Source organism: Squalius cephalus (genome assembly GCF_949319135.1).
Source record: "Squalius cephalus genome assembly, chromosome: 2".
NCBI classification, from domain to species: Eukaryota; Metazoa; Chordata; class Actinopteri; order Cypriniformes; family Leuciscidae; genus Squalius; species Squalius cephalus.
Window position 1 is genome coordinate 18,638,261 of NC_137123.1, and position 27,996 is coordinate 18,666,256.

The following is a 27,996-nucleotide window of genomic DNA, read 5'->3' on the forward strand; positions in this document are numbered from 1 at the left end:
AGCTTTGATCGCAGGAATAAATTACATTTGACTATATATTAAAATAGAAAAGCGTTATATTAAATTGTAAAATTATTTCACATTGTTACTGTTTTTACTGTTTACTATAATTTTGATTAACTGCAGTCTTGGAGAATTAGAGACTTCATTTGAAAACATTTAATAAATTCTTACCAACCCCAAACTTTTGAATGGTAGTGTAATATTATTCACAACTAAACTGAACCAGAAGATGTTGAAGGCCAGACTGTGTGAATTCCAGCTGGCTTCTCTGTCACTCAGGTCATGAAGGACTGAAGTGTAAAAACACCCTGTATTGTAATCATCAGTGACCCTTGGCCTCTGCAGAGAAGAAGAATGGCAGAGGAACATTAATGGCCTGAAACTATGCCCCACATAGACAAGGTTATGTAGTTCAAATTAGGCAGAATTTCTGGATGGGTGACTTTAGATTCCTGATGACTCATGCCATTAGCTTTGTCTTATTGTTAAAAATTGTTTTTGGACATGTGAAATAAAGTTTCAGAGAATTAGTCAAACAGTTTTTCTTGTCTGAAAGACAAGGACCTGTTAAAGCTTAATGTCAAGTCTGGATTCGTGGAGCAACTATCTTTCATTGTTCCAAACCTGTTTTAAAGCCACAGCAGGATTACTTTATATTTAACCGTGTCTTATGCTGATGATAACCATATGTTACAGGATGGTATATCGGTAAGAAACCCACAGTTGACATCTGAAAAAAATTAACTGTAGGCTACTGCATGTTTATTTGACCAATAAGTGAATGTTTGAAACCCAGCGGTGTGAAACTGTTCGACTCATCCAGCATAAATTATTAATCGCTTAGTTGGAAGATCTGGAAAATACTGCTCATGCTAAATAACTGTATGCATGGCACGGATATGACTTTTCAAATGGTAGTATGCAGCATTGTTATCAACTGACCTCACTGACATTGCATGATTTAATTCAGTTATCATTTCAGAAATAACGTGACAATTTAATGTTTAAAAAAAGGTATGCCTTTTAATTATTTTTCCAGAACAATTATAATTCCAAACAGCTTGTGCTTCTGTTTAATATTATGGGATGTCATTATATGTGGCCCTGCTGCAACTTGAGTTTTGCAGGACAGCAAATGGCGCCTCCTTTTGGTGAACGGCACACTTGCAGTGTTAATATCATATAATGGCATAGAGCAACTAAGAGAGGTGGACAAAGTAGGCTACACAACTTCATTACTTGAGTGAATACAGATACTACTGGTCAAATATTACTCCATTACAAGTAAAAGTTGTAAAGACCTATTTTTACTTAAGTAAATGTACAGGAGTAGGCTACTCGTTTTTAAAAGTAGGCCTACTTATATGGCAAAAATAAATAAAAAAGTAAATGTCAATGCATTGTTTTATTATTGTTGCATTGTTGTATGTAATACTTACAGTATATTATGCCTCTAAATCTATTCCTGCCTACCTACCCTTATATCAATATCAAATTTATTTCTAGAACACAGTTCCAGTCTTGGGATTGAATGTGAGATTGAATAAGTGCACTCAATAACGTCCACAATGGTTTCGGACAAATAGTGACAAATGTTCCCTCAAATAGTGCCCTATTTAAAGTTGTTTGGCTTTTAGTATGAATATGTTAGCCTTACTGTTATCTATAAGCTAGTGTGCTAAATAACAAAATTCGCATTTAGAAGACCAAAACCAACGTTGAAAATGAAAATCAGCTTGATGTCAGAATCCAACGTCAGATTGACATTAATCTCCAACGTTTGACAGACGTTGTATTGTGGTTGAAAATGAAAATAGAGTTGGCATCAGAAACCAACATCAGTCGGGTAATGACGTCAACCCGACTTTCATTTCCAACCAAAATCATCCACTGACTGACGTTATACTAGCCTACTTTCTACTCAAGGACCTTGACAGAAATGTAGTGGACTAAAAAGTACGATATTTGTCTTTCAAATGTAGTGAAGTTAAAGTAAAAGGTTTCCAGAAAAAATAATACTCAAGTACAGTACAGATAGCCTACTCAAAAAGTATACTTAAGAACAGTCCTCAATGAACTTTATTACTGTCCACCTCTGAAGAGCTAATGACGGGGTAGCCAAGATGTTTATAGTTTTCATTAATAGAAGAAAAATAAAGTCTGTTTGAGTACATAATCTCCTCAAATTCCCTCTGAAAAGCACGTATGGCCCATGTTGTCAACATCTTTGAGTATGTCATAGGTTTATGGTCACGCTGCCATCTAGTGGAAATGTATGGTTGTTACAGGGACAAAAGGGACACTTTACAACTCACTTGTTTATAATTAAAATGTACATGCACATTTGTACTAATTGTGAAACCAAATGAAATGATGTCCATTTGAACTAAAGGGAACTATCAGAGCAGCTATTATTCTAAGGCATCTTATGGGGTCAGAATACTAGTATTTCTAATCTACCAGGATGTAATGGGAAGATTTGTGCGTTTGTGAAATGTGGAGATGAATTTGAAAGTTGTCTAGCAAAAGCAAATATCAATCAGTTGATACATTAAAAGCCTAATTTGGATATATTGGATAAGAAACCAAGCAATGAAACTGATTATGATGAGATCATCCCAGTGTTTAACCAGAAGCCCCTTCTTCTCAGAGTAATATTGCAGAAGGACAAGCAAAGGTAAGTGCCAACATAGTGTATAGTTATAGTTAAAATATTCTAAACATTAATTCTTATAGTCGCTGTCCTGTAGAAACCTCATAGCTCGTCGAATTTCGTCGATTTTATTTATTTCATAAATGATTACTATTGGTCACCCTTTACGTCTCTCTGTGTGTTTTGAAATATTTAACCAATGAAAAGCGCTTGTGAATAAACGCAACTCCATTGGATCTTCAGACTGTCAGTCAAACCAGCATAAAATGCTGCACGTAATTTGGAGCGAGATTTCTTCTTGTTTACAGTATAGGATAATAAAAGAGCTAAAGAGCTCTAAATAAAGATAAATAAAGAGCTGTTTTTTATTTGCATATGTACAACGTTTTCTTTACTCAAGAAACACTAGGCTATATAAAAACTAATGTTTTATGTATTTGAGGAGCGGAGAAGAGTGTCGAGTCATCGAGTCAAAGTCTGAAATAGCCGGTGTGTAGCACTTCATTTGTCCGGGGAAAAAAACCTGAGTGCATAGCTACAGTAAACTTTATAACCTGTATGTTCATGACGGACAAAGCATGCATCTCTGATAGGCTATTCTCCGAAATTCGCTGATCAAAATCCTCATAACTCAATTTGACCTTGATTTTGGTCAAATGTTTATATAGTGACACGTGCAAGTGTCTGGCCATATATAAATTAATTCATTCATGTAGGTTATTTCTTATTTGCTGTTTTTTAACTTTGAAACTGTTGCGTTTTTCCCCTGATAATTTGGCATGCAGTTTTTTTGCCCACCATGTTTTATGAAGGCCCACTGGTTTGAACATTTCTGGCCTCGCCCCTGGTTGAGATTCACTTTGAATTCTTTCTGTTATAAATGTCTACAAACACATGACATCTGTAGGACCATCATGACCAAATAAAGCGCTCAAATTCCATCCGTCTCCTTTGCTTCTCTCTCTCTCTCTCCATATCCAGCATCATCTCCCTGCCCTTCTTGCTTAATTTGTTATTATTACTTTTAAAAAAAGTGTAGGTTTCGTCTTAAAAATAGTGAAATTTGGGCAGAAAATACAAACATACTTAACATGCTCTTTTGAATTAACCCAAATGCAGCGAAGAACACTTCAAAAACCTGGACACTAGTCTGGACCAACATAAGGGAGAGACAATAATTCACATTTTTGTTATACTATTCCATTAGAGCTCATCTGACCCCTGCCAGCAGTACATTCACGCTCATGATTGGTCATCCAGTCATGAGGCCTCAGCCAATGAGCAGCAGACGTGTACAGTATGACACACAAGGACAGAGGGGCATTTAAAAGATGGAGGGGGTCAGAGCCGAACTCCTGCATCACAGGACTCAACTCTACAGCAGAGACCATGAGCACACAGTTCAGCAAAGGACCCACATTCGGACTCTCTGCTGATGTCAGGAATAAGGTATGTGCCCTGCCAGCGTACAATGTTCTTCTGTGTTAAATTAGACATTGTTGTTCATCAACTTTGCCCAACATAGTTTATTTATTTGAATGCATTTAAAACAATACAATTGTATGTATGCATGAGTAACCCAAATCAAATTATATTTCATGTGTTCAGAAGAAATCCAATATTCTATTGGAAAGGGCAAGTGTAATATTAATAATAGTAAAGCTTTTAAGAACAACAATGAAGTATAAATGATAATGATTCATTCAATCAGAGTCACAAAGGGAATTTCCAGTCCAAATGTATTGATTCACAAAAGAGGCATGAATTTAATTAGTCGTTAGACGTCAATCTATTAATGTAAGAAGAAAAAAACTTCCCATTTTGGTACTGAGTTGCAAAACAGCAACATCTCCCAAATATGTATGTTTTTGTTATTGAAGAATATCTAATGTCAGAATACCTAATGGGAAAAAATTGTCATTAGAAGATGATTCATATATGGTTCAGTGACAACATCTATTTACTGATGTCATGGACAGTAATATCTACATTATTGTTGTTGCTGTTATTATTATTATGGTAAAGTATATGGGCAAAATTCTGAAGGGCAAAACTGTTACCTTAGTCTAATAATGCATAAAGACGCAAACAGCTTGCATACATAATGTTAGAAAAGCATTAGGTTAGCAGCAAATAAAATAGTTAAATGACTTATACTTATTTTACCTTTTCATCACTTGAAATGGCAGCTGGCACAGAAGTACGACCCTCAGGCGGAGGAGGCTCTGAGGACGTGGATCCATGAGGTCACAGGTCGAACGCTTCCTGAAGACTTCATGCAGGGACTGAAGGACGGTGTGATCCTGTGCGAGTGAGTTTCAGCAGTCAAAGATAGTTTTTAAGCTTTATTTTAAGGAGTTATGAAGACTCAGTGGCCTGGTTTCACAGGCAGGGTTTAGATTAAGCCAGGATTAGGCCTTAGTTCAATTAGGACATTTAAGAAGTTTTTATAAACATGCCTTTGAAGAAAACATTGCTGGTTTGTATCTTGAGACAAAACAATGGCACTGACATATTTTAAGATATTTTAAGCTCAAACATGCATTTTAGTCTGGGACTCGGCTGTGAAACTGGGGGATTGAGAAAAATTCCTTTGCCAGGAAAGCCGAAAAGATTAAACATGTCACAAAAAGAGGTTAAATATCACACACAAAAAAAACCACATAATTATAAATAATAATTGAGATGGATTAAACAGAAACAACAAAAGCCAAAACTGAAGTGGATATATTAAGTCAAGGGTAAAAATGCAAGGGTCACACTGCACTCATAACATTTTTGAGCTTGGCATAATTGCTCTTATATGGTGTTCGTCCACTAGGCTGATCAACAAACTGCAGCCTGGATCCGTTCCGAAGGTCAATCATTCAGCCCTGAACTGGCACAAGGTAGTGTGTATATCTGCAATGTTTGAATCTTGAGGCATCTCTTGCATTGCTCCTAGTCATAATTGTGTGCATATTATGTTTGAGGGTGACTTCTTGGCTTTCATGTTATGAAATGGAATCTACTTGCCAAATTTTTGCCATTAAGAATGTTCTGTTTAACTCAGAGAAATGCAGAGAATGTAGACACTGTATGAGTGTACAGAAGTGATTTACTCTCTGCTACAGTCTGGCTTTCTCTTTCGCACTGTCAAAGTGGTTATTGATTTACAGTGCAAATAGTTACAGTAGATAAAAGAAACATGCAATTAAGAGTAGTCTGCATTAACTAGGAATGCAACTCAAGAGTCAAACTCATCTAAGGAATGGACTGTTTTACCTCATTAACTCTAGTCTGTTTATAGTAGAGCTGACCTACAAATACTATATTTCCAGACATGGCAAGAAGATTTGGGAGAAATTTGGACTTTACCCAGAGATGAATCCATCCCTAACTTGCTTTTATTTCAATCATTTTTATCTATCCCCTCAATCTCTCTTAGTTGGAGAACATTACTCACTTTGTGCGAGCCATTGGTGAATACGGCCTGAAACCATATGACATGTTTGAGGCCAACGACCTTTTTGAGGACATGAACCACACCCAGGTCCAGGGCACCCTCATCACTTTGGCTGGAGTGGTGAGAAAAACGAATAAAACTCTTGCATCTCATAACGTCTACTATGGTTTCGGTCACCACAACAATTGGCTGTCCCCTCAAACAGTGCCCAATTTAATTATCTTATCTTGTAAAATGTCCCTATACACAGAGTACGCGTGATCGCGAAAGTAAAAAGTGAGTGCGCATTCAAAAGCGATAACAAGTTTTATAGGCCTATGCATCTTAAATTACCTGTAAATACGTTCAAAAAATAGTTAATACTCTTCCTGCCTTTCTGTCTTTTTCCATGTTCTCTTTTCTCCCAGGCCAAGACTAAAGGCTTCTACACAAAAAGTGACATCGGTGTGAAGTATGCTGCAAAAAAGCAAAGGAAATTCAATCCTGACAAGATGAAAGGAGGGGAAAGCATTATCAGCCAACAGGTCACATGACAAATATTTGGAAAAAGACGTAACGTAAACGTAATATGCAATTACACAGAAATGGAAATGAGTCTAAACTAGACAAATATCAAGAGTATGTAAATTAACTATTTGAATTACAGTTACATTTGATATAAATGTATGCCCTGGTCCTGCAGCTATGTAAGACACAATAAACAAATAGGTAACACTTTATTTCAATAGTCCACTTTAGACATTCTAACTAAAAGTAATTTTGCAACTACATGTCAACTTATTCTACTTACCTGAACCCTAACACCTAACCCTTACCTAACAGTCTACTAGAGTTAGTTGACATGTAGTTGCAAATTAATGAAAGTTAGTTGACATGTAGTTGCAAATTAATGAAAGTTAGTTGACATGTAGTTGCAAAGTTAATTGTAGTAGGGTATACTGTAAAGTGTCTGGAATCATTTGGTAAAATATGGTAATATTGTGAAATTTTAAATAGCTGTTTTCTATTTCAATATATATATATATATATATATATATATATATATATATATATATATATATATTGTGATGGCAAAGCTGAATCTTCAGCAGTGTCACAAGATCCTTCAGAAATCATTTTAATATGCTGATCAAGAAACATATATATATAACATTTCTTACTATTTTTACAGAATCCATCCATGATAAAAAAAAATCAGGAAATTTGATGATTTGAACATTTATTTGAAATAGAATAACTTTGTTAATGTCTTTTCTGTCTCTTTTGATTAATTTAATGGATCCTTGCAATATAAAAGTATAATTTTTTTTAAACTTCTAAAACTTCAGAACAGTACTAAATATACTATTTCTCATCTGATTCACAGATGGGCTCCAATAAATTTGCCAGCCAAAAAGGCATGACCTCCTATGGAACCAGACGTCATCTCTATGATCCCAATATGGGCATGGAGAAACCAGCGGATCGATCCACTATAAACCTCCAAATGGGCACAAACAAATGCGCCAGTATGGTGAGGGCACATGCTACATTAATGCCAAAATCACTGCAATTATGAGATGACCACTCCGTTCATGTCCTCCTTTAATATTATGAGTGCCAACACTCATAACAGCTAAATGAAATACATGTGTGGCTTTATTGCTGATGGCGGTAAAATACTTTAATCAAACTATTAATTCACCTCTTGAAAAATACGGAGGAATTCAGAAAGCAACATTGGCTATAGTAAAATTCTATGTCTTGAAAGTTCATTCCAGAACTGTTGCTATTGCAATATGTGACCCTGGATCACAAAACCAGTCATAAGTCGCACGGGTATAATTGTGGCAATAGCCAATAATACATTATATGGGTCAAAATGATCGATTTTTCTTTTATGCCAAAAATCATTAGGATATTAAGTAAAGATCATGTTCCATGAAGATATTTTGTACATTTCCTTCCGTAAATATATAAAACATTTATTTTTGTGAGTGAATGCAACACAATCGCGAACATAAATTGACAACTTTAAAGGCTATTTTCTCAATGTTTTGATTTTTTTGCACCCTCAGATTCCAGATTTTATCTCGGCCAAATATTGTTCTGAAAGCTGAATACATAAGCTTTTATTGATGTATAAATCTCAATTTAAAAAAATTGACCCATGTGACTGGTTTTGTGGTCCAAGGTCACATATATTTAATATATTATTAACTACACCTTTGTCCTGTTGTAGGCTGGAATGTTCGCTCTTGGCACGGCAAGACAAGTGACGGAAAAGAACGTGAATCTAGAGCCGGTGGACTCGACCACAGTGTCTCTGCAGATGGGAACCAACAAAATGGCGTCTCAGAGCGGCCAAACTCCGATGGGAGGATCACGTCTAGTGTACAACCGCAAATACTGCGCCAAGCCGAATGAACAAGACGCCACTGACTTCCTTAATTAATGCACTTTGCTATTCAGCATTGGTAGAGAATGTCCCTTTCTCCTGATCTCAGACCAGCTTAACTAAATTAAATGATCATCTTTACGTGGATGATGTAGGGATACATTTTCTCTCCTTAATTAGAAAAACAATTAAGCTGCTCTCTGATTAGTTTAAAGGGGATCATCTACCACACAAAATCTTCTAAACTCCAAATCAACTTGTTTAGGTGCTTCATTATGGATCAGACGTAGTTCTTTATATTCCTCAAAATTGTATGTAATTGGTCTTTAGTCTCAGAATATACTGGATCTGAAAAAGTTAATGGCGATTGAAAATAAACAAAAGACGATCAGTTAGTGCGTATAGGTGGGAAAATGACTAAGTCTTAAACAACAACGAAGATGTTGATGCAAAGGTAATGAAAGTATAAAATGGTTATGTTATTGTTAATGTTCTGAAGTAGGGTCGGGACAAGACCCTGTCCTCTACATTTGGTGCCTTGTCATCAGTTATTAATTTATATTCTTTAGGATCATTAAAGGTACACTATGTAATTTTTCTTCATCTAACGGTTAAAAAAAACTGCATGCATTTGTGGAAGAACATTGCTTTGGTTGTGCTTCGGCTCTGTTTGACTTCACAAAATATAACGCTTTACAATGAACTCTGTTAGAGAGAATTTATCTGTTCACTAAAATACTTTACCTGTCCAGTAATAAAAACACCATCATCTCCGTGTCGATTTAAGAACATTTAAAATCCCTTAGTTCTCACCATGTCCGAAAAGCCAAGCCAATGTTGATTCTGGTTTTATTACGAGCTCTGTCGCGTTCTCTTATTGCCAGCAGACTCCTCTGTTCAGCGTTTTTTTTTTTAAACGGGTGATTCCCCGGTGGTTTGAGATTTATCTGCTCCATATCAACCTTTCTGCTCGTTGTAACAAACCTCTGACACTCCCACACTATGCAACAAAGTAGCATCGTATTACACTTTAGGAACAAAAAAATAAAAATAAAGACTGTACATTCCTGAACTTTTTGTTCTACAATTCATTAGCCACAAACAGTTGGGATCATAAACAACCAGCCAGTCATTGTTGCAAATCAGGGCCCTCTCATCGGGTGGGACAGACCCTTCATGGACGGTGCCCACCCACACAAATTTTGACCCATGGATAATGAATTATTACACTGGAAACTTTTCAGTAGAAACTTTTCTCTATTTACGGATATGACACACACGGGCGAGTGACGTATGTATGCAATCTCCTGTGAAAACCATTCCTTCGGGTCTAAAATATAAACACTTATGCGTTCCAGACAGCTCAGAATAGGATTTTTCCCATTTCATTATTGGAAATAAAGCCTCTCAAAGTCGGACACTCAACCTGTGAATTCGAGGTACATCGATCAGGCCCGACCTCAGTGAGAGGTCATTTGACATCAGTTCCAAGATGTCGGCAAGTCCTGCTTTCAATGAGCATAAACATAAAAAACAAACTTTAACATTAGACTTTAAGTTTATGTAATAATACCGTCTATGATTAATACCTTATTTTTGGCTTTTCGTCAGCTGTTTTCAAAGCGATTCTGTGTTGTTTTTAGTTCTGTTTTGCCATAATTAACATAAAACATGCTCTGTTGAATCGTGGCGACATCATGTGGTCAACATGTGAACGTGAAGTCTGGTTGCCTGGAATTCACTGAGGTCTGAAGTGGGACAATTGATTTGGGATATCCCCACGTCCAACCTCGTCTGGGACGCAGCATTATAATAGGCTAAACATATAAGGGGGAGACAGAAACACGTTTTGGAAGAAGGATAGATGATCTATGGACTCATTTGTTGTTAATTGTTTTTTAAAGTTGCATAGTGTACCTTTAGAGAAAACGTTTTTAATCATTCACACTGATGTCTGTTCAGATATATGTTCAGAATATACACCACTTGTGTAAGTATTAAGTAAGTGATGCAATGTTCAGAGGAAAGTGTGAAAGCATTTGAGCATTTGATACACTTTTGATCTTTTCAACATGTGCTCGCTTGTCTGCTTATGTGAATTGTGACATCTGTTTATTATTTAGTGTTTAAAATGTCTCAGCAGAAAGAAACCAAGATGTCTTGGCAACTGCATATATGTTTTTTTTTTTTTTTTTTTGTCACAAAAAAATGCTTATGAAATAGAATGGCATTAAAGAGAAAAATTTGGCCTACTTTCTGGGTAGCGGATATTTCATTAATATTAATATTTTCATTAACAGATGCAAAAACATCTGTGTCTTAGTCCTATACTGTTTTATATAAGGGTATCCTTAAAAGATCTACTGATAAATAGATACAATGTTTGATATGGTACCATAATATTGAATGATATTGGACCATGGCATCCTGTTACTCCAAGGCTCTTCAGAGAGTCGGCCTACAATGAAATTGCCTTAGTAAGTAAGCTACATGTCCATATGGTACCATCTCCAAAAAACATAGTAATTATATGGTACTTTTTTGTCAATTTTCTTTAGAATTCTCTCAAATTTCCCTCTTCTGCATTTTGAATATAAAACATATTTTATAATAGATAATAAACATTTGAGCAAATAAATGTGTCCTCAATTTTTTACTCTGTGAAAATCAGTGAATTTGTTGTATCACAAATCTTCACTAGTAAGGACAGCCACTGACACATGTTAAAAGTCTCTGCAAGGGGCGGGAACAAATTTGCCCATTTTGTGATGGGAGGTCCGACTCGTTCATAACAGTTTCAAAGAACCACATACAAATTCAGTGAATCGTTTACGCCGTGACGCAATAACGTACTTGTTCATTTATTGTGTCTATGTGGCTGCCTGGCATTTACGAGCTAGACTTATTTGCCTAGACCTTTTCCCCCCTAAGTTGATAACATAAAATAGAACTCAAATACAGCCAATTTTGTATTTACATCCTACTAAAATGTATTTACATTTTTGGGTGAAAAAGGTCTTGCTCGTTGCAATAAAAAAATCTACTTATTAAAACCAACGCGTTGAGAGAAAAAAAAAAAAAAGATTCATTAAAGTAGCCTAATAAAACGCCGGTTAAATCATAAATTCAATCCAATATGCAGTACTAGTCGTACCTTTTCGCAATTTGAAAACATGTTGGAAAGAAGTGTCTGTAAGTTGTTTTATTCGAGAACCTCGCGAGCCGATTCGAGGCGATTAGTCCCGTTTTTTGAACGTGTTCAACCGATTCATTGAAAAGATCCAACTCACAAGAACCGAACTTGCATGTGATTTGCTTTAGGACTCAGTGTCACTTGAGCTCGGCAGACATGTACCAACAGGTATTATATCAAAACATTCACACATTTTGTGCTATAAATGTCTTTTCGTTCCTGGATAAATGACAAATATGCTAACAAGTACAAGTTTAATTGATCATATTAGTCGTTTTTCTGAATTTTTCGTTTTTCCACGAGCGTCAGAGTGTAAGAGAATCCGTGTTTGCAGTTAGCTTCCGACATTTAACGTTACGTTAAACATTAAACAACACTGAAACGCGTTATTGTACATTCCTTGGACATTTATGGGAATTACATGAAAGCCACAATTTAAGATTTAATTGTTACATTTTGGAGATTAGCAGAAACCTGCAAGAATGATCATAATTAGCCTAACGCTTCAAATTATTACACAACCCTGTGGAATACTTGCTTCTCATTGGTCACTCACGTCAATCTGTGGTCTAATATTTTTGTTGTATGAACTATTATTGTCATTGGCAACCGATTTCTCTTAAAACTGTCCATCTATTAAAATACATAAATTGACATGACAAAATATTGTTTTGAGTTGAATTATTTAATTAGACAGAATGTTGCCATTGACCAATTACAAACAATTATTCCAGTGTAATAATTCATTATTCATGGGTCAAAATTTGTGTGGGTGGGCACCGTCCATGAAGGGTCTGTCCCACCCGATTTGCAACAATGACTGGCTGGTTGTTTATGATCCCAACTGTCTGTGGCTAATGAATTGTAGAACAAAAAGTTCAGGAATGTACAGTCTTTATTATTTATTTTGTTCCTAAAGTGTAATACGATGCTGCTTTACTTTTCTAATCCGTTCTTACTCTGTGTGTATTCTCAGATGTCATTTAAAGAGCTGGTGAAAGTGTTAGGCCTGGGAGCCGTAGCTTTCGTTCTGGGTGTGGAGTGGTTAGACTGGCTGACGCGGCGTCTGAGAGTCTCTCGCGGGCCCCTGAAAGAAGTTCTGTTCTTTCCTTCACCCCATGTCTGTGTCGAGCACCTGTTCACACGCCATAGACGCTTCCCCTGGTAGTTTGGTCCACTTTTTCCTAATCTAAATGTATACTAATGTGTAAAACAACTAATTTCTATTGCTTCTTTCGGCCCTCAGTGCATGTCCCCTCCCACATGGCATTGAGACGTCCTTCTCCAGGCTCCTCGAGCATCTCCTGTCCGCACGTACGTCACTGGACCTGTGTGTGTTCTCCTTCTCTCACATGGAGCTGAGTAGGGGGATTCTCCTCCTGCACAAACAGGGAGTCATTGTACGAGTCGTTACGGACAGAGACTACATGACCATCACTGGATCTCAGATCGGCACCCTCCGTAAGGCAGGTGTGTGTGTGTATTGCTGCTGCAGTGCAAGTATGGACTAATAGATACACAGACATGCTGACGTGAGCATGTAAGATATGCTGCTGCATAAACAGAAATGCATAAATCCCGTAGCAGTTCATGGCAGGTGGAGCTGGGGAGGTAGAGGGGTTTAGAGAAACGCTGATGGCTCGCTGCTGGACGCAAACACTGAACCAGACTATTTAAATGTTGAGCAAGCAGTCTCATTGGCTTCAGGATCCGCAGAGGCCAATCAGCTTGTGTCGTGTATTAACTATGTAATTGCCTGCTGATTGCATGTAAAGGACCTATCAGACATTTTTATGTACACACAGACACGTATGCATACAGTATATATGTCTGTGTGTAAATAATTTTCAAGCCAAATAGTTATTTTAGTCCTGAGCATTACTAAAAAATGTAAACAACCACAGAAATGTATCTCTTTTTAAGAGTTTATTAATTTCCATTACTCTCCCAGGCTAAAAAATACCAGAAATGTTCAAATTCCTTCATATTTCCAGGTTTTTAATGACTAAGTGAACCTCATTATTTTATTTAGCATGGGCCTGACCTCACAACTGTGGTATGCAGTATGAAATTATTTATAGTCAGAACTTGTACGACTGTTGCAAAGTGGTAAAACTGTCATTCATACCTAGATTACAACAGCGGCACAGCTTGCACATGTTCTGTCTGGCTCAACCTTTGTTATTTCAGTACACACACTGCTGTAACTTCTGCAAGCTCTCACACCCAGGCAACTGCGGACTGTGAGACTCACGGCCTGACGCATTAGAGCAGAATTAAAGGAGCTCTAGATGATTCACACACACGGCGGGTTTGACAGATGTTTGTAAATCACATCTGTTGTTAATTTGCTAGTGGATTTGGAGCTAATTGATAGTTTCCCATCTGTTTGTTTTCACCTCTGTTACAGGCATCTGTGTGAGGCACGAGATGAGCGCAGCTGTTCATATGCATCATAAGTTTGCATTAGTGGATGGCAAGAAATTGATCACTGGCTCCCTCAACTGGACCCTAACCGCAGTCCAGAGCAACAAAGAAAACGTCATGATTACAGAGGAGCCGGCGCTCGTCCAGCCCTATCAGCAGGAGTTTCAGAGGCTGTGGGAGGCCAATGATCCGACCAATCACAAACCTCAAACCAAGTTGAAACCTAGTTTTGTGATTTCTGACTGACTGACTGACTTGTTTTATGAAAAATTGTTTTTTTGTTTTTGTTTTTAAATAACAATTTTCATATTTGGTTCAGTGTGATTTTTATTTTATTTTTCAAAGATGTGCCCTAATTAAAAACTAGTTAAAATAGAACCTGCTCAAATAATCCATAGCTCTGCTTATAAACACCTAGTGTGTAAAACAAGCTGAAACCTGTGAGTGTGTTTCATAGCCATGCTTTTGATTGCTCAATTCCAGATGGCGCTCGCCTTTGTGTTCCTCTTTTGTGACTAGGAGATTTTAGATAAGCTTGTTTCTGTACCTACTGTATGTACATGAATATCACACAAAATAATAAATATCTTTAAATAAAAAAGATATAAAGAGACTTAATGTTCTGAAGGATTTATTTAAATAAATAACAATTTACGCTATTTGTGTTGTAATTGAGTTCAAGCAGCTCATAAATTGTTGATACTTTTACATGTGTATATATATATATATATATATATATATATATATATATAGAAATGCTTAAATCACTAACATGATCATATGGTTTTAATAAAAAAAAACATTAATTACATTGTTAATGTAAAAATTCAAAACAGAATTGTAGTTTTATTTTATGTAGCCTAACGTAAATTTTAACCAGGAAAATGTGACAACATTAAGTGTAACTGGGACAGGAATTTACATTTGATTTATTAAAAAAAAATCTGTGAGGACGTTGCCTCCTCATTTCAAAACACCACTATTATATATATATATATATATATATATATATATATATATATATATATATAATAAAACATGTTAATTTTTTTCCCCTGTAAATTTATGTTTGTCAGTTATTTTGTATAGCCTAGTAAATAAGTGTAAATTTAAAGTAAATTTGTAAGTCTATCAGCGTTAAATTCTCTTTCTTAAATGGACATCGTGTAGATTCATAACAAAGCTTGTGTTAATAAACCTTACAACTGTCGATCCTGTTACTTTTTTCCCCACTTTTTGAGACTGCTAAGGGCAGCCGTTTAACAGAATGACCCGTATGTGAGTGGCAGATAATAATGCTGAGTGTGTCTGACTGACTGGAGACCTGTTGATTGGCTGCTCGTGGACGCTCGCCAGGGCCACTAGCTGATCTGGGAACAGCCATCGCCCTTTCGACAAGCCGTCAGCACAAATAAAAACTGGTCGACAGCCAGGTCTCTGCAGACATCAAGCTTCTGGGTTCGCAACGCCCCTCTGAAGGGAAGGGAATACTCGGTTTTTAAAGCGATACGGCGAGTGAGTGAGTGGACCATTTCCAGTGTGTTTTGCTGGAAAAGTGAAACTGGATCTGCGAAGACTGGATGTGCGAAACCAGCTGAGGAAACGCGCAACATCAACTTTATAAAGAAAATAAACACCTCTAAGAAGAGACAAATAAGGTTAGTCACCATATTATGTTTGTGCCCGAAGGATACGCATTTTTCATTAATCGTTTAACGTTACAGTAGTAGAGAGATATATGAAGATGTCCATATGGGAGCATGACTGGAACCGTTTCAAATATCTCTATTTATTCCCTTTCAACCTCAGAATTTAGTTATTGATGACATGATCATATTCATATTTTCTGAGTGTGTAAGCTGATGTTGTATTTCACAGATCTGTAGATTTCATAGTTTAGGGTGTGTGATGCGGTTTGTGTCGACCAGCATCAGATCAAATCTAACTTGATCGTAATCTTAATCTTAGCCTGCATGCGCAAAAGGGCTTTCATGTAATTTTATTTCAAATTGCAGTGGCACAACAGCATTGTGTTCATTCATGTGTGTAAGGTGTGTCATATCCTGGTAACTCCCTCTTCAGGTAATTTACAGGTGTTAATGTGATCAGCTCTTTCTCATATGCTTGAGCAGGATGTTAATACTTGTTCAGGAAGGTCTCTGTCGTTTTTCTTATAAGGAAATGGGTGTTTATGGGAATAATTTAGGGTGAATTCAGGTAGATTGGTACACTTTTCCCAAGTCATCTCAATGGCAAAAAGTGTCCAAATCACCCTGAATTCACCTCATGTCATTATTTACTCATCCTCATGTTGTGTTGTTTTTGTCTGTGGAACAAAAATTGAAGGCTTTTCGGAGAGTTTATGTCTGTCAAGCTCAAAAGGGACCATAAAAAGACCATAAAATACTATAAAAGTAATCCTTAGGATTTATTCATTTGTATTTCAAGTCTTCTGAATTGATACAACAAAGTTTTCTGTGACAAAGAGGCTGAAATTTAAGTAGTTATTCACAGAAAATCTTCAGTTATACATACCAGTTTGTTGTTAACTAAGTAAAACTATTGAAAATCGTTTGTTAATTGAAATGAAGCTAAAATAAAATTATATAATATAAAAAACTTAAAATTAACTTTAAAAATTTGAGCTGAAAATAAGTATGTTGAAGTACTAAAATTGCTAAAACTGAAATAAATCGAATTTATAAATGTCAATATAAATCTAAATTAAAGCTAAATAGGACAAAAAGCTAATAAAAAATGAAAAAAAGCACATAAAATTACTGAGCAAAATAACACCTGAGTCAAATAACTGCATCATACAGTATCACAGGATATCTACACAATAATGATAGAATCTGTATTTTCGGGTGAACTCTTTCCCCTATTCTTATTATGCGCTTTCCACTTTAAGCACTGGTTTCTGTCCAGAATGAATTGTGCTGAGCTGGTCTCTTCTGTAATGGCTCTGAATCAAGGAAAGATCCTCACTCAGCATGTCTGATGCGCAAAGAAAGAAAGAAAGAAAGAGAGAGATAGATGACAGTGCAAGAAGAATACTTTAACTACATGACAGAGTATCAACGGGGCTTTAGATAATGCCAGGTACACGATTTAGCCCTGATTTGAGCTAGCCAACAGTTTTGTGGAAATCGTGACCAAATGACCAAAATCAGAGGCTTGGGGTCCCCCATTGGTTTAAATTGCTTTTAATAGAAACTCTCTTTAGCGCCTGATTACAATTCCTCCAATTCCTACATTATAACGGCCATTTACAGTATGTCTCTATTAGTTAGCTAGCTTACTAGCATAGCATACAGATAAGCGATTAGCCTGATAACTTAGTTTATACACACATTTGCACTTACCATAATCATCTTAATCTTTCTTAATCATCTTTAATGTAATTCAGACATCGGAATTATGCATTTAATTATGAATTATAAATGTAATTCATTTAATGACATCAGTTACGCTCGCGTCTTTGAAGGTAAAACGGCTCTATATTTAACGAAGCACATATAAAAGACCTGAACCGGAAGCGATGCAACCTGTTTTACAGAATATGGAAGTTTGTTGCACAAAACTCCCATTGGCGACATCAGCGACGAATTACAGCCAATGAAATTTCAGGGGGAGGAGTCATAGACCTGCAACAAAGCACCAGCAAACATGACTTCTGCAAGCAACCAACCTCTCCTTCATATTCCTCCTTTTTCTTTTTGACTGCAAATCAGCGCACAGACAACTTGGATTGCAAGCTTCTTGTGGGATGCCGATTTTAACAGGAATAAATCCAGTCTCGCACGAGAACTCCACTCCTGTGTCACTTCACTTCTTTGGTTGTGAGTTTGTAGACCAGACAGCCAGCATAAATGAGCAAAAGGGTCACAGCATTCTCAGGGCCCAATAAATGAAGGTGGTTTTTCTTCTGGTTAGATTTGCTGGAGGATTAGACAACCGTCATTATTAACCTTCATTGAAACTGGTGACGACATAACTTGTCTCTCTTACATTTTGACTTTTCCTCCGCCCCTCTAGATGGCGTCGGCCAACGATACCCGTAATCAGACGCAGGTGCAGAAGGATGTGGCCGATCAGAATTTTGACTACATGTTCAAGCTCCTCATCATTGGCAACAGCAGTGTTGGAAAAACTAGTTTTCTGTTCCGTTACGCTGACGACTCCTTCACCTCTGCGTTCGTCAGCACGGTCGGCATCGACTTCAAAGTCAAAACGGTTTACCGCAACGAGAAGCGAGTCAAACTGCAGATATGGGTGAGTGTGGAAGATGAGACATTATGTAGCTTACATGAGGATGGTGGGTAGTACATATATTTGTTCATTTAAAGTCTATACAAAAAATGGTGTGCCATATTTTGAATTTGTTTTTTCTTCAATGGTATCAACTATTTTAGATTTACCTGCCCCTTAAATGGCACATAAAAACAAAACAAATTGTGGCTGGATGCTTCAAACATTGATCTGATATTTTTTTCTCTCTCTCTAAGTGAGAATAAGTTTCAAAGTAGACCAGACTTCAAGTGCATTAGTATCGTCCACTTTTTAGTGGCATTGGTTTTGGTAGGAGTTATGGTTACCTAAAAAGGCCAGTAGATGGAGATGTCACTATAGACTGAACAAGTAATACGCAAGCACATGGCGTCACCGTTTTTTTTTGGTAGTTTACACAAAGTCGATAACGGTATCGTTTTCAAAAACTTGCACTTTGAATCCCGTTTTCAAAAGTTTGCATTTTCAGGCCCCCAAAACGGCGTTGTTGTGAAATGAACGGCAAAAACGCATAAAAAGTTTTCCGTTTTTAGTTGAAAATGATATCATGTAAACGGCCCCTTAAAACTAAGAAACTAAAGGCCCGTTCACAACAAAGACGATAACTATAAAGATATCGTTCTAAAAAAAATTCTCAATATTAAACGATAGCAGAGTTCACAACACAGCTATAACGATAACGGCACAGAGAAACGATATTGTTGGAATCACTTTCAGAACGATTTTATCCAGCTGATGAACGATAAAAACATAGACAGCCATTCAGAACCCATCCTGCTGTAACGAGCTCAAGCATTTAAAGTGGCAGAATAAACACATTGAATAAACAGAACAATATCGTCTGCTGGTGTGGACGCTAATATAGTTATCTTTGGTGTGAACGGGCCTTAAAGGCTTTAGTGAGGGCACAATCCCATGAAACATTGCAAATGACATAATTGAATTGAAACGACAGATAAATATAAAAAACTATTAATTTAAAGATGTTGAATCAAGGAATTTTATGTTTATTTCCAAATATGCATACGTCATTCACAGTGATTCGTGCGAGTGAGCGAGCACTAAAGAGTTTTTTTCGCCATGATTTACTAATTAAAATTTTCTGACTGGTGGAGATCTCTCTGCAGAATTATGGGTATTGTAGTTTTTCACCAGCAAATCCCACCATTATACATGATTATTTTAACAATAAGTTGAAATAATGTGGACTGACGACTTCAAATTGTATACCATCAATTGACTACCTCATATAGCTCACAGTAGGGCTGTCTTTAAAGGTTTTTAAGTTATCGTTAAAACAAAATTCCCCTATGGAGAAAATTAATGGGATTTTTTTTCTTCCGAAACCCGACTGTTGCGCTTTAGTCTGGCTATGTGAGTCTTTGGTGCAATGCTTTTAGTTGCCAGAGTTTAAATGCATGCAGTTTCATTGCAGGTATATTGGAAGAATAATGTCAGTGCTTTAAAATCTGTTACTATTCATATTTACAGTTTGAGCCAGAAAAGAAAGACTTGTTACTGCCAAAGTCGAATGTTGTGAAAAGAGGATCCACTAACCATGTGTCAGTATGACTTAGTAATACTTTGATCAAGATAATATATGTGGTGTGTGTGTGTGTGTGTGTGTGTGTGTGTGTGTGTGTGTGTGTGTGTGTGTGTGTGTGTGTGTGTGTGTGTGTGTGTGTGTGTGTGTGTGTGTGTGTGTGTGTGTGTGTGAGTGAGAGAGAGGGAGAGCAATGATGGTTAATGTTACAAAACATCCAGACCAACCCAAACCAGATGGCCCCATCATTTGATGCTTTATTTGTGGGACGGACACACACACACACACACACACTCACACACACAGGGCTAAATCCATTTTGAGGGAACCTTTAGAAAATAAAAGCCATAAAATCAAATTGGTTGTGCTTTTTGACGGTCCAGACCAGCATCCATCTGCCTTCTGCACTGAATCACTAATTAAATCAATACTGAGACCCAGTGCTGCCAAACAATTATGATCTGGTGTGTGTTTTTGTGGCTGCATAAGTGTTTTAGGTCTGTTTGTTAAATTCTGTAAATTCCGATGTTTTGAAACAGTAAGTTTAGTAGTTATTGTTGTTGTTCGGCAGTTTACAGCCGCAGACTTCCTCGACAGAGGAAGCGACAGTACTTTCTGTTGATGAAAGGAAGTGGGTGAGAACGTCTCAAGAGGTGTTGAGTAGCATTTTCCCAGAATGCACTTGTGTGCTGATAACCCACCATAGAACAACTCAGCTCTGCCTCCAGTAATCTGAAATTGACAAGAATAGAACTAGAATAGACTGTAATCTGGATATAGATTTTTTTACATTACATGCGCAAAAACTTGTGGACACAATGCTAGGATTGTGGGTAAGTTGCCAGGACGTTACTATGTGGTTGCTAGGGTTTTCTAGGTGGTTGCTTGCTAGCCCAAGTTAGAGTCCACCATCAAGTCAGATGATATTCTGCCTTCCCAGGTAATAATTAAAATGTTTTCTAATATGGCAAGTGAAAATTGTAAGTATGATTGATTAGAAAAGCCAATGTCATGTCAAGGCTGATGGCACAGTCCCAATTGTTGAATCAGATTGCGCTGATGCTTTTATCATGCATTAGACCAGAGGTTCTCAACTGGTTTTTCTTCAGGACGCATATTTTACATTGGATATCAAGTGGCGACCCAATGTCCTACCAAAAGTATTTACCGTACAAAAGTTTATTGAACAAAAATTGAAATGCATTTGCATTGCATTACATGAAAATGTGATTAACTGAGAATTCATACTGTCTCGTCGCCGGTTCAGCAGCCAATCAGTCGCTTCTTACGATCTACTCTCGCATTTATTGGGCCCTCCTCCTCCCCAGCACCACCTGTCTAGATCTGCCACAGGGTCTCTTTTGTCTTGCAGCAGCACGTTTTACTATCATATAACCTTAAGGTTTAAGCAGTAGCAGCATCAACATGTTTTCTTCTCTGTATTTCTTTTGGGAGCAGATCTAGCCAAAACCAAACCTATTTTCATTTCTCATTCATACAATGAGTGTAACAAACTACTCTGATGGTTATCAGGACTGGAATGTAGTTTTCTCCTCCCTTTTAAAAATGTATGCGCCCATTTATTTTTCTATCTTAATAATTAACTATATTGATTATATGGTTAGTTGCATTTTATTATTTGCATTTAGCATTGCACTTTTTCCCAGCTGTACCTGTAGAGAACCACTGCCTTAAATCCTCTTTACTGGTTTCAGTAAAGGCCATCTTCTGTCGTCAAGATCCCAGAGCGTAGTCCAAGCCTTGTGATGTGTACATGTGTGTGTGGTGTATTTAGTGGGTGCGGAGGAGCCACATTGCTCTTTACTAAGTGTTTGGAAATGTTTATTTAATAATCAGTCATGTTTTATTGACTATATTTCTATAGCAGTGAGTAAGAAGTAAAATAATCAAATGGTGTTTGTGTTGTTGTATCTCCATACACGTTTATTCGACTTTCAGTTACAATTTAGACATTCTACTAACTATAAGTAAGTTAACTTTACAACTTCATGTCAACTAACTCTCATTAGAGTATTTGGAGACTGTTAGGTTAGGGTTAGGGTTAGGGTTAGTATAAGTTGACCAGTACTTGCAAAGTTACTTATAGTCAGCAGAATGTCTATTGGGGAGCATCAAAATAGAGTGTCAGCAGATACCAAGCAGACAGTCTACTAATACTCGAATGACTGGCAGTTGACATGACAGCTAGTTACTTATAGTTAGCAGAATGTCTAAAGTGGATTACCGAAATAAATTATCAATTTAACAGCGAAAATAATCTCATTCTTTCAACAAACTTGGGGATTTGTGCCTTCAGTGATTATTTTTTATTATAAACTCTTGGGACACTAAAGTATACCATATATTTGTTGAAAGTACCATATACAGTATGTGCGTGTGCTCATTTGCATGTACTCTCTCTCTCTTGTTTACTTTAAGGAGGAGTCCATCATTTAAAGGCAAGGGCGAATGTAATTTGAGGCATTTCGCTATGAAGGAAGAGCAAATATTACGCATTACATTGGGTTAGTCATCACAGTGCTCTGTAGATTTAACTGATGTATTGACACAGTCATGGACATTGAAGAATCATTTCCTGACTTTAAAGGTTGCTTTCGGATCAGAATGAAGTGTGTAAGATTGCATAGGCAGAAATGGTTCAGTTGTCTTTGTTATAAAGTTAGTCGTGTGTGTGTGTGTGTGTGTGTGTGTGTGTGTGTGTGTGTGTGTGTGTGTGTGTGTGTGTGTGTGTGTGTGTGTGTGTGTGTGTGTATTCCAGCTAGCATATCTTATCTCTGTTGAAGGAAGGGGCTGAGGCTTTTGTTAAGCTCCCATTAGTTTGAATTCAGTTCATCCCTTAAATACAATACATGCATATATACAACCCTCTAACAGCTGCCCAAACCAAGAGTTGCCATGGGAACCTACATAGGTGAGGTCACAGCACTCTAAATCAAGTCAAGGCTTTTCAGTATCATGGAAACTAATCAAACGTTGCCTAGTTACCAGATTAACATGGCTGTTGACCCCTAAACCCCCTGAATCTGTTTCATTTGCATTGCATTTACTTGAATAATTAAGTTTTTTTTTTTTTTACTTACACTTAGACATGCATTAACAGAAATGATCAAATATTTAAGATATGTTTGCATTAATGGGTTGGTTCACCCAAAAATGAAAATTATCCCATAATTTACTCACTCTCAAGCCATTGTAGGTGTATATGACTTTCTTCTTTCAGCCAAACACAATCAGAGTTATATGAAAAAAATATTTAGCCCCTTCCGAGCTTTATAATGGGAGTGAATATTAGTAACTGAGATTTTGAAGCCCCAAAAAGCACATCCATTCATCATAAAAGTAAGCTTTGCTGCCAATATAAAATTATCTAACATTGTCAATATCGCTGTGATTTTTAATGTTTAATTTTATTTGCCCATTAAGTTTACTAAAGGTGTAATTAGAGTAGATGTGTGAGTAATTGAGCATTAAAACTATTATTAAACACATAATTTGCTTCATCACTCAAAATTATTTACATAATTTTACATGTAATAGTGTTTTATTAAATATGTATGTATATATATATGTGTATATATATATATTGTGTGTGTGTGTCTCTATATGACTTAGGCTACACCTTAAAAATTTAGTTGCACATAATTAATGGCGAAATATCCTATTTATTTGAAGTCTTTCAGCACTCTGCTGAAATATTACATTCTTCTAGCAAGAAATTACAGCAACCAACCATAGAGAAAAATAACTCGTAAGGTTGACAGACTCAAAGCATATAAAGCAATGGATGGTTTCTGCAATCTATATGGTTTCTGCTATACAGTGTTTTAGGAAGTAATGCTTAGATGTATAAAATGTGTGTTTAATGGCTATATTTAGGATGCTTGTATGTTGTTTCTCAGGACACAGCAGGGCAGGAGAGGTACCGAACCATAACCACAGCGTATTACAGAGGGGCCATGGGCTTTCTGCTAATGTATGATATCACTAACCAAGAATCCTTCTACGCCGTGCAGGACTGGTGAGTTTACTTTATTTATAGTCTTACATGGCTGATAAGGTCCCAGAGTGATAATAATTCTTTTAATTAATACCAATCTGCTATGTCTCTAGGTAGTAACTCAAAGTGAGAGTGATTAAAATGTTGTGTGTTTCTTGTTGAAGTGCCACACATTTTATAACGCCACAAAGAGGGCGCTCATGAGCATGTCAGTTCAAAATTGTGTGTGTGTGTGTGTGTGTGTGTGTGTGTGTGTGTGTGTGTGTGTGTGTGTGTGTGTGTGTGTGTGTGTGTGTGTGTGTGTGTGTGTGTGTTTTTTCCAGGGCAACTCAAATCAAAACATACTCGTGGGACAACGCTCAGGTGATTCTGGTGGGGAACAAATGTGATCTGGAGGACGACAGGCTAGTGGCCACAGAGGACGGGCAAAGACTGGCTAATGAGCTAGGCATGTTACAGGGCAAAAGACAAGCATTGAACACACACACACACACACACATACACACATGAGCCTATAAATAAAGACTTGAGCATGCAAGGGTCCAGAATTGATGAGATGAGCCAATGGCAGTTGAGTACAAGTTGCAAGGGGGCAGAACTCGGACATCTTTAGGTTTCAGCACTATAGAAAAACATTGGAAGATCCGAAGCTCTCATCGGTTTTATGGTGTTTATGCTACGAAAATGGTAAAACGATGTGCCTGGGCTACTTGTGACACTGATTCCAGGTATCCTGAGAGGATGGGCATGGGTATTCATGTTACGTACCACCATATTTATTTAAAAATATTTGATATATCCCTCCATGGCATGAATGAATGCTCCTCACAAGAGGTGGTCCTTTTGTGTCCAAAATCAATCAAAAACATCTTGGGACAAGGTTTTCACACTGACAGCTGTCATTGTAAGAAAGTTAGCAACTCTGTTTGTTTGTCCGAGATAGCAACAGTAACTAAGGGGGGCGGGGCTTACCGATAGGTCAATTATGTTTTGTTTGCAATCCCTCCCAATGGTGGGTAAATTTTACTGGCTAAACAAATATTTCTAACTTGCTGTGCCATTATGCATTATTTTTTTATAGTTGTAAATGCTGCTTTTATAATACTTCTACCTTTCTTGTCCAATTTGTAGTTTTGCTGCCCCAGTCCCCATGCACTTCCAATATATGACATTTTGTTGCAAATACATTTACATTTACATTTACAAATACAATTTTCTTTTTTCACATAAAAAAATAAAAATCATACAGGTTTGGAATGACAAGTTCACTTGAATAATGACAGAATTGTAAGTTTTGGAGGCGAACCATTTTAAAGCCAAGTTCTACTCTCCTTCGGCGCTTGACGAGTGTTAATTTTGGACCCTGTGCATGGCTCGTCACCCTCTGAATTTCCTCTGTGCTGCACAGCCTTATTTGGACAGAAGAAAAGACAGGAAGAAATGCTATGAATGATGCAGGCCTTTCAAAGTACAGAAAGCAAATGTGTTGCTCAGAGGGTGTACACTGACCTTTATTGCTCAATAGATGTTAGATATAATGAGTTGTAGTGAATGACTATTCTAGATTTGATGGCGGATATAAAACACACACACATGCACGATTGGATCATAACTGCAGTAATTTTTATGTTTACTAGCATGTTATATGTGTAGCAACAGTTCTTCTAACCCTGCTTGATGGATTGTGAAGCTTTTCATTTCTTAAACAAACGTGAAGGAAGACCCATCATGGCCATATTCCAGGATGACAATGTCAAGATTCATCAGGCTCAGATCAAATCGACTCCTCTGAGTCCAGATCTTAAATTCATTGGAAGTCTTTGGGATGTGCTGGAGGAGACTTTACAGAGTGCTGGACTCTTGCATTGTCAATACAAGACCTTGACCAAAAACTGATGCTCCTCTTGATGGAAATAAATGTTGTGATGTTGAGGTACATCAATTTTTGGTACACACTCCATCAATTAGAGTTGGAAGAACTGTTGCCAAACATATAACAGGCTAGAAATAATAATCACTGCAATAAATGATCCAATCATTGACGCTTAAGCATTTGCATTTAAATCCAAACAGCGAAGGCCAGTGTGTGTGTATATATATACATAAAATAAACACATTATACTTTATATAGAAACATTGATTTTGTAACACTAGAAGATCTAACAGCTGGATTTGCAGATGTTTGTGAGGTTTGTTGGCATTTAATGTTTTAAATATGTAAAAAAAAAAAAAATTATATAAAAGCTTATATCTGACAGTATATGGGAAAAAAAGTATTATAGAATTTGCGTTTCGTTTATTAGAACTGTTGAAGTCGGTAGGAAACTGAATTTTTCTACAGTATTTCGTCAAAAAATAAGAATAGTTTATTTTTATTTCATGGTGACTTTAAACAATGAAGATGGAGAATGGGAAGCTCCTGTGCGTCTGTCAAAATAAAAGTCCCACTTTAGTTTCTTAAAAGGCCAAACAGAAAACTTAATGCCAAATATCAGCTGGCCACTATGTGTAGAATGTTTTTTTCTGCTTGTAAAAATTATATTCTTAGGTTAATAAACCATACAATTTTATTCGAATCTGATTTTATTTCACATTTCATATTTTGTGTATAACTCGAGATATCTCCACTTCTGTTTCTCTCTTTCTCTGCCGTCTGTTTGCAGGCTTCCAGTTTTTCGAGGCAAGTGCAAAGGATAACATTAACGTCAAGCAGGTGTTTGAGCGGCTGGTCGACATCATCTGCGACAAAATGAACGAGAGCTTGGACGGAGACCCCAGCATATTAACCAATCACAAAGGCCCAATTCTGCAAGACACGCCCCCTGATGGACAGAGCGGCTGTGGATGTTAATGATCCTCTCTCGACAAACACTCATACTTGAAGGCAAACATTCACACACATGCACACACTCCCTCTCTCTGTCTCTCTCTTACTCACACGTACACCGGAAGAAAAACTATTTTAAGCCAGAATATAGTATGAAATGCCAACCAAGCAGTAAGAATCCAGCATAAGCCCTTTAAAATGAATAATCAACATTTCAGTTACATGAACAGGCCCCTCAGGGATTGAATGAAATGGGACGGGTTTCCCTTTGCGTGATGTGTGGCTGCTAATACATTGAACTGTGATGAGAAAAGCTGGGAAAATACTGCATGAAACTGCAGAACAGGATTTAGAAATTCACATGCCAAAGTTTCAAACTACACCAGTGTCTGTTTACATCATGCTCAGATAAAAAGCATTTGGTCGTCAGTGTGAAGTAGCTTTGAAACGTATATGGATTATTTTAATGGAAGCAAGGTTATGTTTTACTTTAATATAGGTGATAAAACATTTTAGGACTGCTCTGGAAATATCCAGTCAATATGATATTCAAACTTCATAGTTTTTGTTACTTGTTTCAAAGAATGTCCTCAACTCAGATTATATTTGTCTTTGGCATTTGCTTTGAATGCAATAAATTTGCTTCGCTGTGGACACTAAAAGAGACCCTGAAATTACTAATCACTTGATCCTCTGATTAAACCTGGATTCTAGTCAGTAAAGGGTCATGCTTAGGTCAGGAAAGTTAACTAAGTCACGCAAGTTGTTTAAAATAGGTTACGAAAAGTTAATAATTGTGTGTGTGTCTATATATAGACACACACACACACTCCTGGGACAAAAAATTAGCAAAATTTAAGCAAATGTAGTGTTTAAAAAGCCATTGCTGTCTCAGAAAAACACCAGAGACTAAATAAAGTTTTTGGGAGAATATGGGAAGTTGTGTGTGGAGCAATGAATCACAATAAAACAAGAGTTGCATGGTGATGCTCAAGAGCGGTGTCTTCGTAAATCTGCTGAGAAATATAATAATAACTGTATCTCTACTGCACAGTGAAGCATGGAGGAAGATGTCATTGTGTCATTTTTCAATAAGTCAATGCTCTTGCCCAAACTGCAAAGACAACCAGGAAGTGGCTTGAGAACGAGTCCATCTGGCTCATGTTTTGTCTAGATTTGAACCCTATAGTGAATATTTGGTCTCAAATTAAACTCATACG

General features: G+C 36.9%; 3 protein-coding genes across 3 annotated transcripts; all 3 read left to right on the forward strand.

The window, feature by feature from the left end:
• The first annotated feature begins 3,870 nt into the window (after positions 1-3,870).
• Positions 3,871-11,109, forward strand: cnn1a (calponin 1, basic, smooth muscle, a). Its single transcript, XM_079859874.1, has 7 exons — positions 3,871-4,105; positions 4,846-4,967; positions 5,478-5,544; positions 6,084-6,221; positions 6,509-6,625; positions 7,468-7,614; positions 8,323-11,109. Exons 1-7 carry the CDS (start codon positions 3,956-3,958, stop codon positions 8,533-8,535), a joined length of 954 nt encoding a protein of 317 aa, XP_079716000.1. The 5' UTR covers positions 3,871-3,955; the 3' UTR covers positions 8,536-11,109.
• Positions 11,110-11,765: 656 nt separating this feature from the next.
• On the forward strand, positions 11,766-14,689 carry pld6 (phospholipase D family, member 6). Its single transcript, XM_079863156.1, has 4 exons — positions 11,766-11,839; positions 12,648-12,835; positions 12,918-13,141; positions 14,082-14,689. The coding sequence occupies exons 1-4, from the start codon at positions 11,828-11,830 to the stop codon at positions 14,342-14,344; spliced, it is 687 nt and encodes a 228-aa protein (XP_079719282.1). The 5' UTR covers positions 11,766-11,827; the 3' UTR covers positions 14,345-14,689.
• Positions 14,690-15,474: 785 nt separating this feature from the next.
• Positions 15,475-27,994, forward strand: rab3da (RAB3D, member RAS oncogene family, a). The gene is made up of 5 exons (XM_079853006.1): positions 15,475-15,756; positions 18,137-18,373; positions 23,852-23,970; positions 24,273-24,397; positions 26,613-27,994. The coding sequence occupies exons 2-5, from the start codon at positions 18,137-18,139 to the stop codon at positions 26,798-26,800; spliced, it is 669 nt and encodes a 222-aa protein (XP_079709132.1). The 5' UTR covers positions 15,475-15,756; the 3' UTR covers positions 26,801-27,994.
• The last annotated feature ends 2 nt before the right edge of the window (positions 27,995-27,996 follow it).

Excerpts from the sequence above, each read along its gene's own strand:
- cnn1a (XM_079859874.1), top strand. The coding sequence starts at position 3,956 with ATGACACACAAGGACAGAGGGGCATTTAAAAGATGGAGGGGGTCAGAG. Across the intron at positions 6,222-6,508 it reads TCATCACTTTGGCTGGAGTG|GCCAAGACTAAAGGCTTCTA; the intron begins GTGAGAAAAACG and ends CTTTTCTCCCAG. Across the intron at positions 6,626-7,467 it reads AAAGCATTATCAGCCAACAG|ATGGGCTCCAATAAATTTGC; the intron begins GTCACATGACAA and ends TCTGATTCACAG.
- pld6 (XM_079863156.1), top strand. Across the intron at positions 12,836-12,917 it reads CGCCATAGACGCTTCCCCTG|TGCATGTCCCCTCCCACATG; the intron begins GTAGTTTGGTCC and ends TTCGGCCCTCAG. Across the intron at positions 13,142-14,081 it reads CGGCACCCTCCGTAAGGCAG|GCATCTGTGTGAGGCACGAG; the intron begins GTGTGTGTGTGT and ends CCTCTGTTACAG.
- rab3da (XM_079853006.1), top strand. The coding sequence starts at position 18,137 with ATGGCGTCGGCCAACGATACCCGTAATCAGACGCAGGTGCAGAAGGAT. Across the intron at positions 18,374-23,851 it reads GAGTCAAACTGCAGATATGG|GACACAGCAGGGCAGGAGAG; the intron begins GTGAGTGTGGAA and ends GTTGTTTCTCAG. Across the intron at positions 23,971-24,272 it reads TTCTACGCCGTGCAGGACTG|GGCAACTCAAATCAAAACAT; the intron begins GTGAGTTTACTT and ends TGTTTTTTCCAG.